This window comes from Pseudophryne corroboree, chromosome 4, assembly GCF_028390025.1.
Source record: "Pseudophryne corroboree isolate aPseCor3 chromosome 4, aPseCor3.hap2, whole genome shotgun sequence".
NCBI classification, from domain to species: Eukaryota; Metazoa; Chordata; class Amphibia; order Anura; family Myobatrachidae; genus Pseudophryne; species Pseudophryne corroboree.
In genome coordinates, this window is record NC_086447.1 from 702609155 (window position 1) to 702629603 (window position 20449).

General features: G+C 46.5%; 1 protein-coding gene across 2 annotated transcripts in view; it reads left to right on the plus strand.

The window, feature by feature from the left end:
• The window catches only part of TTC27 (tetratricopeptide repeat domain 27), an 880123-nt gene that overhangs the window by 355762 nt on the left and 503912 nt on the right, over nucleotides 1-20449 (plus strand). For both annotated transcript variants that reach the window (XM_063917959.1, XM_063917958.1), the window contains one exon: nucleotides 67-234. In XM_063917959.1, the coding sequence (XP_063774029.1) occupies nucleotides 67-234 (168 nt within the window). The remainder of the gene's footprint in view (nucleotides 1-66; nucleotides 235-20449) is intronic.

Below are 20449 nucleotides of genomic sequence, written 5' to 3' on the forward strand. Positions count from 1 at the left end.
TGCAGCAGCAAAACATTCTGATAACCTTCAGTCAGTAACTATTTTTACATTTGTTTTCTTTTACAGTAATTCCAAATGTTGAAAGCCTGATTTTGAAAGAAGAGGCTCAAGATTTGCTTGTACAACTACATCTAGAGTGTGGATATGTCTGTCTTTATTATTATGAATACAAGAAGGCAAAGGAACATCTTAATCGAGTCAGGAATGTGGCCAAACTGCAAATTAATCTAACTGGTAAGATCTAAATTTCCTGCTGTTCTTTTAAAGGCTGTTTGAGGCACATGTAGAATTTAGCCATCTTCTGGACAAGTAGAATATATTCATGAGTATTAAGATGAGTCTGAATGTACAATGTACTTCCAAGAACCTTGTGTTGCTTTATCAAACTGTAAAGGTCAGCTTTTGACAGTTTCTTGAGCCTGCAGTACATCACCCACAGCAACAGCTCATTCATATAAGGCCTCATGTAATTGGTCAATAATTCCAAGGTTGAGGATACTATATTTCTGTGACATGAACGATGTAACATAGAATTTGACGGCAGATAGTCTGCCCCTTTTTTTTATCCTTTTGGTAATCTCAACCCTTTTTGAACCTTATTAATATGCCTATCCCAAGCATGTTTAAATTGCTCTACAGTCTTAGCCTGTACCACCTCTGATGGGAGGCTATTCCACTTATCCACTACCCTTTCTGTGAAGTAATTTTTCCTTAAATTTCCCCTGAACCTGTCTCCCTCCAGTTTAATTGTGTGTCCTCGAGTTCTAATACTTCTCTTCCTTTGAAGAATGTTTCCCTCCTGAACTTTGTTAAAACCTTTGGTATATTTGAAAGTTTCTATCATGTCTCCCCTTTCCCTTCTCTCCTCCATACTATACATGTTAAGATCTTTTAGCCTTTCCAGGTAAGTTTGTGATGTAGGCCATGCACCATTTTAGTTGCCCTTCTTTGTACACTCTCTAATGTATTTATATCCTTCTGGCGATATGGTCTCCAGAACTGGACACAGTATTCCAGATGAGGCCGCACCAATGACCTATACAGTGGCATTATAATTTCTCTTTTCCTGCTACTGATTCCTCTCCCTATGCAACCAAGCATCTGACTTTCCTTTCTCATTGCTTTGTTGCATTGCTTTCCTGCCTTTAAGTCACTTGAAATAGTGACTTCTAAATCCCTTTCCTACTCAGTAGTTTCCATTATAGTACCCTTGATACTATATTTAGCCTTTGAGTTTTTGAGACCCAAGTGCATGATTTTGCATTTTTTAGCATTAAACTGTAGTTGCCATGTTCTTGACCATTTTTCAAGCCTAGCTATGTCATCAATCATTTGTTTTACCCCTCCTGGATGTACGAATAAGTAAATTTTGCAATTAGTATAGATGCTGTTACAACCAAAATAAACCGAACTGTTGAGTACATGGATTTGGAAAATTGACGGCACACTTTACTCATGTTTGAATAAAGACTCAAGAGTACTTATTTGCTTTTATGCTGATGCAATATCTATATAGATTACTTGTTTGGAACCCTTGGTGACCAAAGTCTTTATTTTATTAATTGATCAACATTAAGATAGAGGCGTTCCTTGTTTAGTTTTTTTCCTAAATTGTGTTTAATAGAGCGAAAAAGTGTATTTTGTAAATATAATTGTCACACACACACACACACACACACACACACACACACACACACACACACACACACACACACACACACACACACACTAGATTGCACAAGACAACAAGACAGGTATACATTACACCATTATCTGCATCTTCAGAAGATATGCCCAGCATACTGTATGTGCAGGCACTGCCTCAGATTTTGCATTCAGTGAATGGCTATTGTGTAGAACAGTGTTTCCCCGCTCCTCAGGGAACTCTTACAGTGCATGTTTTCTAAGTTTCCTACCAAAAGCACTCTTAGGATACTAGAGTATAATGTTCTAATTAAAGAGATGTTTGAAACATGTATATTATCTTAATGTTTATCCTTTTTTTTTATATAATAGACAGGGGTTCTTTAGACCACATTTTGATTGTACAAGGTGACCTGGGGGTTACAAAATACATAGGCCAGCACATTCCTGGGATCCCTATAAGAGACCAGAGGCCAAATATAATAGTCTGCGAGGTGCCGCAAGTGCTGAGGTTTTCAGTGATTTAATTGTGAGATTTAAAGAGCAAAACCAACCTGACTTTGCTTAAACAAGATTGCTACTTTATGTACGTGACCATGCACTGCTGGGTTTCTGTTTTATGATGATCAGTCATGGCTTTTATATTAGAAAGCAGTCTAGTGAGTATAACCCTATTTGATGTTTCAGTACGGTTTTTAAATGTAATGTTTACTAAGACTAGTATTTATACAATCTGACTTTTTATTAAGACTGTATTGCAGAGGTCACCTTTACATTCAGTGCTTAAATAAGGTTAAGTATAAATGATCTTTTGTATGTGTTTTACAATTGGAGTGCTGCAGTTAATTGCAAACGTCTTTGTATGCCTGTCCTTAAAAGCACAACCAAAGCTACAGCCAAGGCACGGTGGTAGATCCTGTGATGTTTGAAATGAATTGAATATGGCAAAACTGGAAAGGAATGTTCTGGCACGTTACAGTATTTTGCTTTGAAATGTAGAGAAACACCAGCATCTCATCAGTAATGTATTTTAAAGAGATTTATGGACAGTAATGTTGTTCCAGAAATTGCTGTAGAGGTACATTAAGTTTTAGTATCGTTAAAAATATGACTTATTAAGAACTATGAATGATGCTGCATTCAACAATTGTCCCTTCTAATATTCTAAACTGTATGATAAAGCACTCCTTAATTAAAATATTCTTGATTAAAATGTCATACTGGAATTTTCCCTAAAATTCCGTATACTACCCCTCATTTTGTAGGCTGTATATTGTAAAATATTAATTTACTAGCATTTTGGACCCATTTTTTTATCGGAACACTCTCATTTCTTCTCCCCTGTCTCCTCCCATTCCTCTACACTATCGCCCCTATTCATCCGGTTCTCTTCATTCAATTCATCCTATCCCTCTCCCTGTTTCCCTTATTCCATCTCTCTCCCTCATCTCCCCCTATATACTCTCTCCCCCTATATTCTCTCTAACTCTCTTCCCCTTATATTCTCTCTCTCTCTCTTCTCTCCTCCCCATTCCTTCACTCTCCCATGTCAATCCCTATATTTTCAATCACTTCCCCTGCATTCTCGTTCTTAATCCTACTCCTTCAATCCACGTATGCTCTCTCCCAGTTATATTCTCTCTCTAATGCTGTTTTCTCTGTTCTGCCCCCCGTTTCCCTCCTTTGCCCTGTTTCCCTCCTCTGCCGCCCCATTCTCTCTTATCCCTGTATTCTCTCTCACTCCTCGACTCTCCCGTTCTATTTTCTTTCTCTCCAACTATACTCTCTCTTCGCCTGTAATCTTTACCTCTTTCCTGTCTTCCCCGATATTCTTTCCCTAAATTACCTATTGTTCTCTCCCCATATTCCCTTAAATGATCTCTTTCTCTTCCCCATGTCTCCCTACATTCTGTCTCTTGTCTCTCCCTATTCTCTCAATCATGTTAATCACTTGAAGCTGTTGGATAGGAGGTGCATGCCTCCATTTGGCTTTCAGTATTGAGTTTGACTTGCTGTGAGCCAGGTGAGGTGGGTGGTGTAAGGGAGCAGCCCACTTTGCATGTCCGTCTAGTAACCACTAAGAGCTCTAAGGCTGAACAATGCCTTTTCTCATCCCTAGTACGCAGCTTGCTAGACTGATATTAGTTTGCTTATATTATAGATATAATTTTGATCTATCTTGCTCAGAAGTACAGGAATTTATGCAAAGGCCGTTCATTTGTTGTTTGGTATTGGGTACTGGTGACCACAAATGCCAGCCTCAGAGGCTTGATGGCTGTAATCGTTCAGTCTAGATTCAAAGGTCGCTGGAGAAATAATTGCTCCCAATAAGTGTGCTGGAACTTCAGGCAGTGTTCAGAGTCCTGATGATAGCCAGAGCCTTCTAAGCAGATGAGCTGTACAGACTAAGTTAACAATGTCAATGGGGCATACCTGAACCAATAGCGTGGAGTCAGTCACAATTATGAAATGGTATGAGAGAAATGGTTAGGCTCTCACCAGAATACTTATCCCGGAAGTAGACAATTTGGAAGTGGCCTATCTCAGATGGAAATAATGTGTATACAGAAGAGTGATCCCTGCATCCCAAGCTCATTTAGGAACTGATGGACAGATAAGGGCATCCAGACATAAACATAAAATTAGATCAAGGAGCAAGGCTGATTGATGACGTAGGATTATTCTTTTGCTTTATCAGTTCCCTTCAGTAGCCCTATTACCAAGGTTGCTCAAAAAAGTAGAGAATGAAAGCATATCTGGTAATCTTGTTGCTTTGGTTTGTCCCAGGGGATCCTGTTGTTTGAATCTGTTGGACATGCTAGAGCTCCTCTATGGCGCATTCCTCAGGGAAATAAAACATTTATTAAGCAAGAGACCCTTCTACCACACAGCTTTACCTCGGTGTAGCTGTTGAAACCACAATCTTAAATGCCAATAGTTTCTCCTGCTGGGTCCACAGGTTGTCCACAGGATAAACATTGGGATATGAGGTAGCGACTGCAGATTGGCACCAGCGATCAAACCTGTTGGCCTCCCAGAATACAACGGGCCAGTCCCCTATATCCCCGCCTTCTGGCTCAGTAATTTAATTTCTCTTACGTCCTAGAGGATGCTGGGGAGTCCAAAAGGACCATGGGGTATAGACTGATCCGCAGGAGCTTGGGCACACTATAAACACTTAAACTGGGTGTGAACTGGCTCCTCCCTCTATGCCCCTCCTCCAGACCTCAGTTAGACTTTGTGCCCATGAGTGATGGGACACACACTAGGGGAGCTCTACTGAGTTTCTCTAAAAGACTATATGTTAGGTTTTTTATTTTCAGGTAGACCTGCTGGCTACAGGCTCCCTGCGGCATGGGAGTGAGGGGAGAGAAGCAGGACCTACTTCTTCTTAGTTCAAGGGCTCTGCTTCTCAGCTACTGGACACCATTAGCTCCAGAGGGTTCGATCACTTGGTGCACCTAGCTGCTTGTTCCCGGAGCCACGCCGTCACCCCCCTCACAGAAGCCAGATGAAAGAAGCCGGGTGAGTATTGGAAGAAAAGAAGACTTCAGTGACGGCAGAAGACTTCAGTAACGGAGGTACAGCGGTCGTGCTGCGCTCCATGCTCCCACACACCAACGGCACTTTCGGGGTGCAGGGGAGTGCCCTGGGCAGCAGGTTACTGTTTTTCTTCATAAGGCTGGCAGTGAAAGCGAATTCGGTGCCTCGGCACCGTGTCTCAACCCCCTCCAGCATGTTACAGCGCGCTGCGCGCCATTGATCCCTCGCCGCCGGCCATCACGGGTGCAGGGCGCTGGGGGGGGCGCCCTGGACAGCAGGTTACAGGTTTTTTTTTTTTAGAGGCTGTACTGTCTTGCATTGGCCATGTCCCAGACCCCGCCAGAATGTTATAGCACACTGCGCGCCATTCTCCAGCGCTGCCGGCTTCTATGGGTGCGGTGCGCTGGGGGGGAGCGCCCTGTGGATCGCTGTAGGCTGTGTTAACTGCTGGGAAAGGTACATGCGATGGCCCCAGACGCCGCGGCCGATGCCCCCGCCATTTGGTGGCTGCGGGCACGCTGCACGGCGATGTTCCCACACGCCGACAGTTTGCTGGGGTGCAGGGTGCACGGGGGTGGGGGTGGGGGGGCGCGCCCTGAGCAGCATTACTTTCCGATGGTGTATAGTGTCTTAGCACTATATACGGTGCCCAACCTATATGTTTATAATGTAGTGGAGCTATAGCGCACCGAGGGGGGCGGGGCTTAGCCCTCACACATACATGGTCAGCGCCATTTTCCCTCTGTCCCCGCCTAGAAGTACGTAATGTACAAACAAGGGGGGGGGGGCAGAGTGTTTAGTGTTATGTTAAACATACATAACACTAGTTGAGTTAGGAATGAGCATCAGGTCATTCTTGTATGTATTTTCTGTATGCTCCCTGTCAGAGGTACCATTTTAGTATACTTGGGGCGACAGGTGTGAGTGTTCTGTTTCAAACATCTATGGGGTTCACTGTCTGCATCACCGACGCACGTGGGTGCTTGCTACAACATAAACAGTGAACATTATATGGGAGGCACAATAGTATGTGGGTGACCCTGTCAGCAACAACTGTTGTCACCGGGGGTAAGTGGGCATGCTGTATCTGACTTATACCTGTGTATATACAGTTGTATGTTACTTTCCTCGGACCGCTTGGGGTCGCAAGACGGTACTTTTGCCTGGTAACTAATCCCTGCTGTCCACGAGTACTGGGGTTTTCTGTCGACTGTAATGTTTCCTGGTAGATCTACAACTGGGGCTTTTCAGTACATGGTCATACACGTTCAGAACACATTAATGTCACTGGGGTCCAGAAGGCTCGGGACAAACCGTTTATATGTATGTTATATATACATTTAGGATATGTGGCTATGTGTATTACAGTATGTATATTCATATTATGATTTATGATGAATGCTGGTGTACTGGTATTCCTTCTCATGTGCTGGTCGCTCTGTTGATAAAGCTCTAGGTCGGCTGTGACTCACGCCCTCTCCAGAAGTCCGAAGGGTTATTCTTTTTCCGCCACTGATGGAATATTGTGAAAGTCAACGACTGGTCGACACTGGGCGCTGTCTCAAAGGATCGTATACAGGAAAGCTAAGTGATATGATTATGTTTCTATGCTCACCCCCCAAATTCAAAATCACCCACAAACACTCAGAACCCAGCCAACCTTATCCCTATCTCCCCTGTCCCCTCCCTTCCTTTCTCCTGTGCTCTCTGGAATGCTAGATCAATCTGCAACAAGCTGCCAACTATCCATGACCTCTTCATCTCCCACTCTTTTCACCTTCTCGCCATCACTGAAACCTGGCTCTCCTCCTCTGACACCACCTCCCCTGCTGCCCTCTCCTACAGAGGCCTCTCCTTCACCCACACAGTCAGAACTGATGGTCGCCAGGGTGGAGGCGTGGGCGTCCTTCTCTCCCCTAACTGCACCTTTTGTGTCATCCCACCTGAGCCCTCTCTCACCTTCTCCACCTTTGAGGTCCACACTATCCGCCTCTTCTACCCCATTCACCTCCTTGTGGCAGTGATCTACCGCCCCCCTGGCCACTGTTCACCTTTCCTTGACAACTTTGCTGCCTGGCTTCCCCACTTTCTCTCCTCTGACCTCCCCTCTGTCATCCTCGGAGACTTTAACATCCCTATTGACATCACTAATGCCGCTTCCACTAATCTTCTCGCCCTTTCCACCTCCTTTGGACTTTCTCAATGGACCACCACCGCTACTCACAATCTCGGCCACTCCCTCGACCTTGTCTTCACCCACCGATGTGATCTCTCTGATTTCTCAAACTCTCCCTTCCCTCTCTCTGACCACCATCTGCTTTCTTTCACCCTCTCATCCACCCTCCTCCTCTCCACGCCCAGACCCACCACCACCAGACGCAATCTTGGGTCTCTCAACCCCACTTTCATGTCCTCCCTCGAGACTTTCCTCTCTCCTCTTTCCACTATGACTTGTCCCAACCAGGCAGCCACCTTCTATAACTCTTCCCTAACCGCTGCTCTCGACTCTGTGGCCCCCCTCTCCTCTGTCCCCCTCCGCCGCTCTAAACCCCAACCCTGGCACACCAAACTAACATGTTTCTTACAAAAATGCTCACGCTCCGCTGAACGCTCCTGAAGGAGACCTCACTCTCTGGCGGACTTCCTCCATTTCAAGTTTATTCTCTCCTCCTACAGCTCTGCTCTTTCCCTCGCCAAGCAATCCTTTTTCCAAGCACTCATCTCTTCTCAGTCCTCCTGTCCACGCCGTCTCTTTGAAACTTTCAACACTCTCCTTCGCCCCCCTCCTCCTCCCCTCCCATCCTCCCTCACTGCCACTGACTTTGCCTCCTTCTTCATCTCCAAAATTGAGGATATCCGACACGACATCTCCCGCCGTCACCCCTCTGCTACTCCCCTGCCCCCTCTATCCCTCCCTTCCATCTATCCCACCCTGTCCTCCTTCCATCTGACTTCAGAAAAGGAAGTCCACTCCCTCATCTTATCCCCCCCCCCACCACCTGCCCCCTGGACCCCCTCCCCTCCCGTCTTCTCCGCTCCCTCTCCCCCACTGCCTGCTCCCACCTTGCTCACCTCTTTAACCTGTCCCTCTCCACCGGCATCTTCCCCTCACCATTCAAACATGCTCTGGTCTCGCCTATTCTCAAAAAACCCAACCTCGACCCCTCATCACCCACTAACTACCGCCCCATCTCTCTTCTCCCTTTTGCCTCCAAATTACTTGAACGACTAGTCTACAGCCGTGTCACAAGCTACCTCTCTGACAACTCCATCCTCGATCCACTACAATCTGGCTTTCGCCCACTCCACTCAACTGAGACTGCCCTGGTGAAAGTCACCAATGACCTGCTTTCAGCCAAATCCAGGGGCCACTTCTCTCTGCTCATCCTTCTGGACCTCTCTGCTGCCTTTGACACCGTTGATCATCCTCTCCTCCTCGGCACACTCCAAAACGCTGGCCTCTCTAGCACTGTCCTTGACTGGTTTTCTTCTTACCCCAATAACCGCTCCTTCACTGTGTCTGCCTCAAGCACCACCTCACACCCTTCCATCCTTCCTGTTGGTGTCCCTCAGGGTTCTATCCTTGGACCCCTTCTGTTCTCCCTGTATACCTCTTCCCTGGGTGCGCTCATTAACTCATTTGGCCTTCAATACCACCTCTATGCTGATGACACACAACTCTACCTCTCATCTCCTGATCTGTCCCCCTCTGTCCTCTCTCAGGTTTCCAGCTGCCTCTCTGCAATCTCCTCCTGGATGTCTGAACGCTCTCTAAAGCTCAACATGGACAAAACGGAACTCATCATCTTCCCCCCATCCAGAGCAACACCCCCGACCAATATCTCCATCATTGTTGACAACACCACCATCTCCCCCGTTCCCCAACTCCGCTGCCTGGGTGTCACTCTTGACTCCTCCCTCTCCTTTGCACCCCACATCCAAGCTCAGGCACAATCCTGTCGTCTCCAGCTACGCAACATTGCTTGTATCAGGCCATATCTCTCCCAGAGTGCAACTAAACTCATCATCCACTCACTGGTCATCTCACGACTTGACTACTGCAATGTCCTCCTCACTGGCCTCGCTTGCTCCCATCTTGCTCCCCTCCAATGTGTCCTGAACTCCGCAGCTAGGCTTATCTTCCTCTCCCGCCGCACCACATCTGCCACTCCCCTTCAACAAAATCTACACTGGCTCCCATTCCCCTACAGAATCCTCTTCAAACTCCTCACCTCACATACAAGATCATCTCTAATTCCACTGCTCCCTACATCTCCAACCTCCTTTCCCCTCATACTCCCTCCCGCCCCCTACGGTCGACTAATGACCGTCGCCTCTCCACCGCCCTGGTCACTGCTTCCCATGCACGAGTTCAGGATTTTGCCCGTGCTGCACCCCTTCAGTGGAACGCACTCCCCCGCTCCATTAGACTCTCCCCAACCTTGCAAAGCTTCAAACGGGCACTAAAAACCCACCTATTCATCAAAGCGTACCCTTCTGATGCATAACCCAGAGCTGAAGCCGCGCCTCCACCCCCCTGCCTCATGCCGTGAACATCTCAGCTTTGCTTGCATACTGCCATCAGGCTACCTCCCACTTGCCTGCACCTCTTGTCATCTGTCTGTCGCCCCTCCCCAATAGATTGTTAGCTCTTCAGAGCAGGGCCCTCTTTCCTCTTGTTATCTAAGCCCTCGTCTCAGCACATTTCACTCACAGCTCTCCCCTACTTAACGACCATCTTTATCCTGCTAGTAAAGGCTCATCTCCATCTATGACCACCAGCCTCTAGTAGTACGATGATCACTCCCTCAATACTTACATCTTAGCTGTACTATGTCTTGAGAATGTGTGGTGCTCTGTTACCTGTACTCTATTTCTGTTATTTATTTACTGTAATACAATGTTTTGTCCCCTGTACTGTCCTTTGTACGGCGCTGCGAAACACATGTGGCGTCTTATAAATAAAATGTAATAATAATAATAATAATGCTGTGGGCTGTTTGCAGTAGAGGCACATGAGGGAGTGTTTGTGTTCGGTAAGTCATAAAATAGATTTACCCTAAGGAGAGAGGGGAGGTTCCTTATGTTGGATCTTCTCTATAAATCTGCAGCAGGCTGCCGTACGTATACGGGTAGTGTGGCCAGGGGACTGCTAAGGCTGACTCCGAGAGTTACTGGAGTTTTTCCCTGGGACGGTGTACCACTGTTTGGGGGGATGCCTCAGTTCAGCCAATCTCGGTGGATATTCCTGGTAAGTTTAACTTCGGGAATTAGATTCCCTGGCAACAGTTGGTGACGCATTTTTTTGGGGGTTGCAGTCCTTTTAATCGGTTAAATACAGTTTTTTGTTTTTCCCTTTCTGTACAGCCTGTGAAAGGTGAAAAGGTAAGAGTTCTGCAGCCTTGTTAGGTTCACCGAAGAGGATGTCGTTTCTATTTCTACCACAAACACCACAGGTCGCATAGTCTATATGGTGGGATCCCGCTCCGGTGAGGACTCAGTTACTACTTTCAGTTAGTCCGGGAATAGACTAGGACCGGTGAGTTACGGATAGAATCCAAATGGCCATTCTGGAGTTACAGATGGTTCCCCTCACTGATTTTCTAATGGATATTGCCGTTTCCCCTCTAGAAGGGTACGTAGTACGCGACACGATACCAGGGATGCATAAGGTTCAGGGCCTTGTCCTCCTGTCCCGGTTATAAAAAAGAAAAAAAAAGTTACGTGCGTTATTCTACACATTCAGTTTACCTGGGGGGGATAGCCAGGATTGTCTTGGCCGTTTCACTGGAGGATGATAGCATGATGGTTTTCTTTCAATAGTAAGAGCCATTGTTATTCTGTACTGAGATGTTTGCCTGGTTGGGGCGAGGGCGAGAAACAAGTGGTGTAAATCGTTATTTCTCTCTGACTGTTCTTCAACACAGGGAAGGGCAGTTGTTCCCAACGGCGCAGATGTCGGAAGTGGTATCAGGGTAGATACTGCACGGTTGAGGTTCTGTGTTTCCTGTGGAAAAGAGGTCTGAGGATTCTGAGTCTGATCACCTTTGCAGTGCCACTCCATTATATGTTCCGTTGATGAAGTAGTTGGGTGCGGCCTAGTCTACCATAAGCTTTCTTGACTTAAGAGTGGTTTTCAACAAATATATTCTTCGTGATCTGCCTTTGTTAATTCTGTCGGATGACTTGACAACAATGACGTAAGTAAGTCGCTAGGGCGGAACAAGGACCAAAGTGGCATTGGCAGAAGCTGACATAGTTTTCCGCTGAGTAGAAAGACTTTCGTCATTGAGAGGTTTTACAGAAGTGACAAGTCTTTGAGGAGTGTCTCAATTGGGCACGTTGGCGTCTCGCTTCAATGAGAGACCTCAGGAATAGAATTCCAGGTCAAGCTTCACTCAAGCTATGGTAGTGGACGACCTCGTGACACCTTTGGTGTTTACGGTCGGTATATGTATCCCCTCCGCTTTCACTCTGCTGAAGGTGATAAACGTAAGAAGGACAGAGTTACCGGTGATCCTCATTGTTCAGGTCTAGCCAAGGAGGGCTTGGTTTCCAGTTCTTTAAGATTTGTTCATATAGGATCCCGGGCCTCTTCCTCTATGGGAGGAACTGTTACAACAAGTTCCGGGCGTGTATCAGGACTTACCGCGACTGCGTTTGACGGCGTGGCGGTTGAACACCATATTCTAATCTGAATGGGTATTCCAGTAAGGTCATTTCCACATTTCTTCAGGCTAGAAGATAAGTAACGGCAAAGCCTTACCACCGTCTTTGGGTTTCAGGGCAGTTTTGGCCTTATATATATATTTTCTTTCAAAAAGGAAAAAAAAGTACATTTTTGGCCACCTTTCCGGAAGTTCAGACTTTCGTGAAAGGAGTATTGCACTTCCAACCTCCATTTGTGCCCCCATTGGCACAGGGGGATCTTGACGAGGTGTTGCGTTTCTTGTGTTTCACTGATTGAAACCTTTATTAAAGGTTGTGTTAAATTTTCTCTCTTAGAGAGTGGTCATGCTTTTGCCCTTTGGGCACCTGCGAGGCGGTTGTCGGAAGTAGCGGCTTTGTCTCACAAGAGCCCTGTTTGATCTTCCAAATGGATGGAATTGAGAACTCGGATAGTAGTTCTGACGAAAAGGGTTTTCGGTGTTTATAAAAAAAAAAAAAAACCTGCCTATTTTGATGCCTGTGGTAACTTCAGCATTGGCTGATTCAAAGTCTCTCGATGTAGTCATGGCTTGAAAGTTTTAGGTCGCCAATTGGGATCAGTTTGGGGAAACAGAGGTTCTGTTGTCCGGTACGCTCCCAGCGTGCTTGGGGCGCCTTCGTCTATGCAGTCTGTTACACGCTGGTTCTGTGATGCAATTCGGCGTGCCAGTTTTACGGCTGGATTGCCGTTGCCGAAGTCGGGGGAGACCCATTCTACTAGGAAGATGGGCTCTTCTTGGGCGGATGCCCGAGGTGTCTCGGCGGGTTAACTTTGCCGAGCGGCTGCTTGGTCGGGTTTCAAACTCCTTTGCTAAGCTCTACAAGTTTGATCCTGGCTAATGGGGTCCTCATGTTTACTCAATCGGTGCTGCAGAGTCTTCCGCACTCTCCCCTCCGTTCTGGAGCTTTGGTATAGACCCCATGGTCCTTTTGGAGTCCCCAGCATCCTCTAGGACGTAAGAGAAAATAGGATTTTAGTACCTACTGGTAAATCCTTTTCTCCTAGTCCGTAGAGGATGCTGGGCGCCCGTCCCAGTGCGTACTGTGTCTGCAGTTATTGATTTTGCTGGCACTTTGTGGTATTGCTTATATGTCAGGCTATTGCTGACGTTGTTCATGCCTTGGCATGTGGTTTCTTATTATTGGTTGGGTTGACACACAGATTGTGTTACATATTCTCTCAGCAAATGGCTGTCTGTTTTTCATACCGTGGGCTGGTATTCTGTTGAACGCCATGTCTTGCGGTATGTTTGTGGTGTGAGCTGGTGTAACACTCACTGTGTTAAAATTATAAATTCTTTCCTCGAAATGTCCATCTCTCCTGGGCACAGTTTTCTAACTGAGGTCTGGAGGAGGGGCATAGAGGGAGGAGCCAGTTCACAACCAGTTTAAGTTTTAATGGTGTGCACAAGCTCCTGCGGATCCGTCTATACCCCACGGTCCTTTTGGAGTCCCCAGCATCCTCTACGGCCTAGGAGAAAAGGATTTACTGGTAGGTACTAAAATCCTATTTTTTTTGTTTGGTGCAGCAGGATCCGGACCATGGTCAGTGGGCTGCTGGTTTTTAGCAGCCAAAAGCTTTTTATAATTTTATTTTTATAGTCTTACGCTTTTTTTTACCGATCTTTTTAAAAAGCGTCTTGTACGTACCTTAGAAAGAGTCGCTCCATTAACTCCCCGCCGGGTCGCGACAACGCTTACCCACGTGTTCAGTGCTGTTTCGGCCGGCGTCTGTGTAGGATGTACTAGCAAGTCCAGCAGACGTTACCAGGCTGTGGCCGGAGCACCGGGAGAAGGTAAGGTGTCGGTTCCGCTTAGAGGGGAAACGCAAAACACAGCCAGACTGTTTTGGGATGGAGACTGCCAAACAGTCGCTGACGTGGCTGCCACCTCAGGTGCACCAGCGCAGGGCCTCAGGGATCATAGCTTCCAGGGGTAGTATGAGGCCACGATCCCTGGGGTTGATGGCAGTAGGGAATAAGACGCCCCCCCCCCCCCCCCCCCGTTTAATGACCAGTTTCCTGCCCTGAATGATTTTCCGCTTCCATCTGAGACGATGTGTATCTTAAAGGATGCAGTCGCAGCATATGCAGCTGTATGACTGGTGCATCTGTGTTCACTTGGGCATCTGTGTTCACTGTAGGTTCACAGGGAGGTTGTGTACACTAATAACGTCTGGATCCACTCAGCATTCACTAACGTTTTGATCGATCCTGGACGCGGGGTAAAGTCTCCTTGTATCCCACTCTCCTGAGCTGGGTGATACAGCACTAAGTCTCTATCTACCATTGAGTAAGAATAGCTGGATACGTGCCTGATGCATATGAGTCTGTAAACTATTGCTGCTGTTTTGTTTCGCTGTGCGACTGAACACGTTTAAAGTCCTATGTAAGGTAATGCAGTAATATGTTTCTCCTACATACTTGAAATGTATCAGTAGTTGAATATGTGCTCATATTGCTTTTTATACTAATGTATAACCTGTGACTGATTGCTAGTGTGATTGCTGACTTTACTATTTTCTCTCAGTGTATTACGATCCTCAATGCTGGTGCAAAGCAGGGAGGGATCGGATTGTATGTCACTTTAACAAGTTTTAAAGTGATTTCAGTCACAAATTGTGTAGTTAACACTGTACAGGTGTGTGCTTTGTTTATCAGTTCTAGGAGAGACAAGGGTGAGACAAGGTGAGGAGGATGCACTTTCCACAGCAGCACCAACACTCATTTCATGTTTGTCTTGCAAATATGGGTTAAACTCTCAGGATCTGGTTCAAAATAGATCATGTGCAAACTGTTTTTGTTTTCACCAAAGCCTCCTGAATAATCCAAGACAGGCACAGGTTCATATGGAACCCCCATGAGCTACGTTTGCGCAGACATTATCCAGTATAGCTGAGGGAATAATGCTAGCTCCTATACCAGGGATAGGTTACCCTATTAACCCTTACATGCAACATTCCACCTGGGGTTTATCACATCCAGTACAGGAATCTGCAACCTTTCAACAAAAACAGGCTGTAAGGCCCATGGAAAGTAAATCACATAATGTAGACATGAAAGTACATCTTCACAGTCTACACATGTTTCAGATGAGGACTCGTTGGAGGATGAAGACTAATCGCACTCTGAGTCTGCATACAGAGATGAGGATGAAGGTCTTAGCTCTGTGGACATACCTGAGCTAATCAGTGCTATGAAAGCCATTCTATCCTTAGAGGAAGCAGCAGAGCCTTTGTTAAAATCTAAGGCACCTGTGTTTAAACATCCCAGAACAGTTAGGACTGAATTTCCTGGGTCAGAACAGATGACTGAAATTATGCAAGAGGCTTGGGTAACACCCTGTAAGAAGTTTAGAATTCCAAAGAAATGGAATTCCCATTATCCTCTTCCAGCTGGGGACTGTTTAAAAATGGAGGAGGCTCCCAAATTAGATACGCATGTCATTCGATTGGTGCCGACATCTACATTACCTCTGCCTTCAACATCATTAAATAATGTCACGAATAGGAGAATAGATGGTTTTCTAAAAACCATTTTCTCCTTGTCTGAGGCAGTCATAAGACCAGCCATGGCTTCAGCCTGGATTGCAAAAGCAGTGGCAGTCTGGGCTGATGCATTGGAGGATGATCTTTCTTTGGCATCTAGAGAGCAAAAATCACATATTGCACTTATCAAACAGGTGGCTATTTTTATGGAAGAAGCAGACTTGGATATGGGTACAATTGCCTCTCAGGCATCAGCCTCAACAGTAGCAGCTCGCAGAGCGGTTTGGCTGCGTACATGGAAAGCTGACTCCAAGAAGGTTCTGGAATCTTTGCCTTTTACTGGAGATATTCTATTTGGTAAATAATTAAACAGTATTTTGGAGTCAGAATCAGACTCCAAGAAAGTGAAGTTTCCTTCCACACAAATACAAACCTAGGTTTCCAGCTTTTCGTCCCTTTCGGACTCGAGGAAAATCAAAAGGAAAGGGTTATGGCAAACAGTCTCAATCTGACAAGTCTGGTAAGACCAAAAAGCATTGGGCTACCAGAGGGCCAGCTTCTAAGTCAGAAGATAAGCCATCAGCCTGATGGTGCGGGCCTCCACCTGGGGGACCCCAGGGTGAACACAGCAGGGCAGCTCCCGTGTCAGTCTCCCGGCTGCGACCCGTGCTCGCAGGTGGAAAAGGGGTAATAGAAATCATGCATCTATCTATCTATCTATCTATCTATCTATCTATCTATCTATCTATCTATCTATCTATCTTTTTAAAATAGAGAGAGCCCCGTTTACCATTTAGCACGCTCTGAGTGCTTGCTTTAAAATGTTATTCACATGTTTTGTAAAAAAAGAATTAAAATAATAATATGTGCATATGTACTCTGGAATTGGGTGTTGCGGAACCCTTGTGGCGCCATATAAATAAAGGATGATGATAATAATAATAATAATAATTTTATTTATATAGCGCTCTGTATCCAATAGGACTCAAGGCGCTTAATAGATACATAGCATAATATAGTACAGTAATTAATGAAGTACAGAACAGCTTTTCATAGAATACAGAATAATGAAGATACTAAAAGGGACCTTATGGAAATGCTTGAGTACACAGGAAAGTCTTGAGTCTACTTTTGAAGGATTCTATAATCGGGGCCTCTCGCACTGTGCGGGGAAGTGAGTTCCATAGAGTCGGAGCCGCATGACTGATAGCTCGACCCCCAGATGAATTTCGCGACATTTTAGGTACAAGTCCTTCATCTACAGATCGCAGTAATCGAGTGGGGCAGTATGGAGTCAGAAACTGCTTCAGGTCCCTTGGGCCCTGGTCATGTGGTGCTTTGAAACTCAGTAAGCCAATCTTGAAGATGATTCACCATCTTACAGGCAGCCAGTGAAGGGAGTAGAGGATGGGTGTTATGTGGCTAGAACGGGGCTGGTCGGTTAACAGCCTTGCAGCTGTGTTTTGCACCAGCTGTAAGCGGTGCAATTCTTTTGCTGGGAGACCAAGGTAGAGGGCAGTAGTCTAATCGAGATGATACAAATGCATGGATGACTTTTGGCAGATCATCTGAGGGAATTAAGTGCTTGATTCTGGCTATGTTCCTCAGGTGAAAGAATGAGGATTTGATTGTGGCTGATATCTGATGTTTAAGTGTCAAGCCACCATCCAGGACAACGCCAAGATTCCGCACACAATCAGTGGTCTTTAATTCTGAATTCTCAGGTGTAAAGGCCCGTACACACTGGTCGATGTATCGGGCGTTCTCTTGAACGGCCGATACATCGCGGGACCGTGGGCCAGTGGGCCAGTGTGTACGGGCGATACGTCTGTGAACTCCGTCGTTCACAGATGTATCGCGTCGGCCGTGCAGCACAGCCGACGGCCAATATATCTACCGCCCAGTTCATGACGTCAGTCCCCCGACGGATCGGGCAGTGTGTATGCACAGCACACTGCCCGATCCGTACATAGATATATCTGCAGATCAATTGATCTTCAGATATATCTAATAGTGTGTACCCACCTTAAAGCTGGGTACACACTGACAGATATATCTGCAGATCAATCGATCTGCAGACGTATCTGCAGATGGTACACACTGGCCAACCACCACTGCCAGCTGCAGATATATCTGTTGTTGAGGACATTGGCCAATTAATCTTTCCTCTGTACACACTGGCAGATTGTCATCATGAAATGTGCCAAATATTCCCACAATTTACATAAGGGCCCAGCCTACTAGTGAGTACACAAGAAAAGAAAATATGCCTTTTTCCCCTCTGTTTTCTCTCCCACTTTCTCGCTCCTACCATCTCCCACTGCTTCTCTGACGCTCCCTCTGTCTCCCACTGTCTCGCTCCCTCCATCTCCCACTGTCTCGCACTCGGGTTCTATACTCCCTCTATGGGTGTCGTGGACACCCACAGTGGGAGAATCGCTTACCTCGCCGGTATTCCAGTGGTGGTATGGTGCCCCATTCGGGATCCCAGCGGCGGTATTGTGACAGCCAGGATCCAGACAAACGGTATGCTGACTGCATATCGGCATCTCAACGGCATCTTGTTTTTATTATGTGTTTGTAATAAATTTACTTTTTTTAAATAGTGTGCTTTTACAGTTGATTACCACACATTATTTCTGTCTCTTCTCCTTGCCTATTCTATTTTTACTCTTGGAGCGTTTGTGCTACAACTTTTTATTACTAATAATAATCCTTCTATCGGAGGGAGCAAGTTTGTAGAAGCTGCATCCTACCAATATTCCAAGAGATGCGCAGATAGTTAACGCTTACTCTAGTGGCCACGCGTTGAGGGTTAGCTCCCGATTGCGGGGGCATGAATAAAAAAAAAAAAACTAAAATAAAACTTTTTACAAAATTATTTTCGTCCCACCAGGAAATCTCCTGGCTAAATTGACTGCAAATTTACACCTATCTGCATCTCTGCCGTATGTATGGGTGCAATGGGGACATATGTATGCAGCATTTATGTGTGCAGTGGGCATATATGCAGAATGTGTGTGTGCAGTCACTATGTATGCAGTATGTATGTGTGCAGTGGGAAGTATGCCTCATGTATGTGTGCAGTCACCAGGTATGCAGCATGTATGTGTGCAGTCACCATGTATGCAACATGTATGTGTGCAGTGGGCATGTATGTGCACAGTCACCATGTATGCAGCATGTATGTGTGCAGTGGGCATGTATGCAGCATGTATGTGCGCAGTCACCATGTATGCAGCATGTATGTGTGCAGTGGGCATGTATGCATCATGTATGTGTGCAGTCACCATGTATGCAGCATGTATGTGTGCAATCACCATGTATGCAGCATTTATGTGTGCAGTGGGAATGTCTGCCTGATCTATGTGTGCTGTTGCCATGTATGCATGTTCAGTATGTGGAGTACCTCAGCAAGCTCTGGCAGTGAGGTGGTTACTGCAGCAGAGAGCAGTCACTGCTGTCAGGGTGTCATAGGGGGCGCTACTGTATGGCACTGATGCAGTCCAGACTCATGCACACAGGGTTAGGGTTATTATCCTCACCCAGGGTCACAGGATCACAGCCTCTCAATACAGAGCTGTCTCATGGGTCACCATCAGGGTATGGTCTTCAGAAACCCGTGCAATTATATAAACATTGCAGAGGTCCTGTAGGGTGCTCGCAATGAGAGGGTGTGCATAGGAGCTACCTGTACGCAGTGAAGTAGCATGCACCGCCAATCTAATGAGTAGCTATGCTCTCTCCTGCTCGCCAGGTCTCCGAGATCGATAACCCAGAAGTGACTGTCCCACTAGCTCAGGCTTCCCCAGACCCCCCGAACTGTGCGCCACTGGCACCCTCGCACATGCTGCAGCCACCCTCCTGCTCCTCTTGCACTGGACTCTCAGCGCTCCCTCTCCTATGCCACCAAAGGTGCTGCCACATTCCTCTCCCCTTTATAGTGCTTTTAGCCAATGCTGGCCTGTACTGTCTTTAAAGCTAGCCTCGTCACTGACACTAACATTGAGACACACACACACTGACAATGAGACATACTGAGACACACACACTGACACTCACACTGAGGCGCGCACACACACACTGACATTCACACTGAGGCACACACACTGACACTCAGACTGAGACACACACACACACACACACACACACACACACACTCATACAATGTGACACAAACTGACAATGAGAAACATATACTCACTGAGACTCATGAAGAGAGACACACATGCACTACCACAGCAGATACGCACAGACACAGCTCCACCGCAATTACCTCCAAGTCAAGTGACTGTCACTGCGGGAGCCACTCTCAGAGGGAGGCAAGCAGGGCTGCAGACAGAACGGCCGGGGCCTGGCAAAGTTGGGGGCGTGGCCTAATCACTGAGCTGTGGACCCGCCTCCTTTTTAAAATAAATAAATAAAAAATATTAAGCAGTACTCCACATCAAGCACCACTAGCTGGCCCGGCAGAGGACAACACGTGACCGGCCCACAGGGAACACGGACACCTTCCTGGCGGACCAATCCTCTACTGGCCAGTAGCTCCTGTGACACGCAGTGGCTGAGCTGACCCCCGTCCTCCTTCCCATGAGACCTCCAGGACAGGTAGCATTGGCCGACTTATCTGTGACCGGCGGGTCGGCCATACACACATAACGATGCACCAATATATCTGCAGATATATTGGTCATCGTCTGTGCAGCAGGACCGACGCAATATGTCTGTGAACGACGTAGTTCACAGACATATCGTTTGTACACACCCGCCGATCAGTTAACGATATATTGGCCGATCAATTGATCGTCCAATATATCTGCCAGTGTGTAACCAGCTTAAGTCCAGTTGGTTGGCTATGCTGCAGTCTTGCCCTTTGATGTTGCGGTTCTTTCATCAGGACCTCTGTTTTATCCGGGTTCAGTCTCAGCCAACTGGAGCTCATCCACTCCTGAAGCTCAGCTAGACAGCCATTTAGGGTTGCTATTGGGTTATCAGTGCCCGGAGCAAAGGACAAGTATAGTTGTGTATCATCTGCATAGTAGTGGTAGACCAGGCGATGGCGCCTGA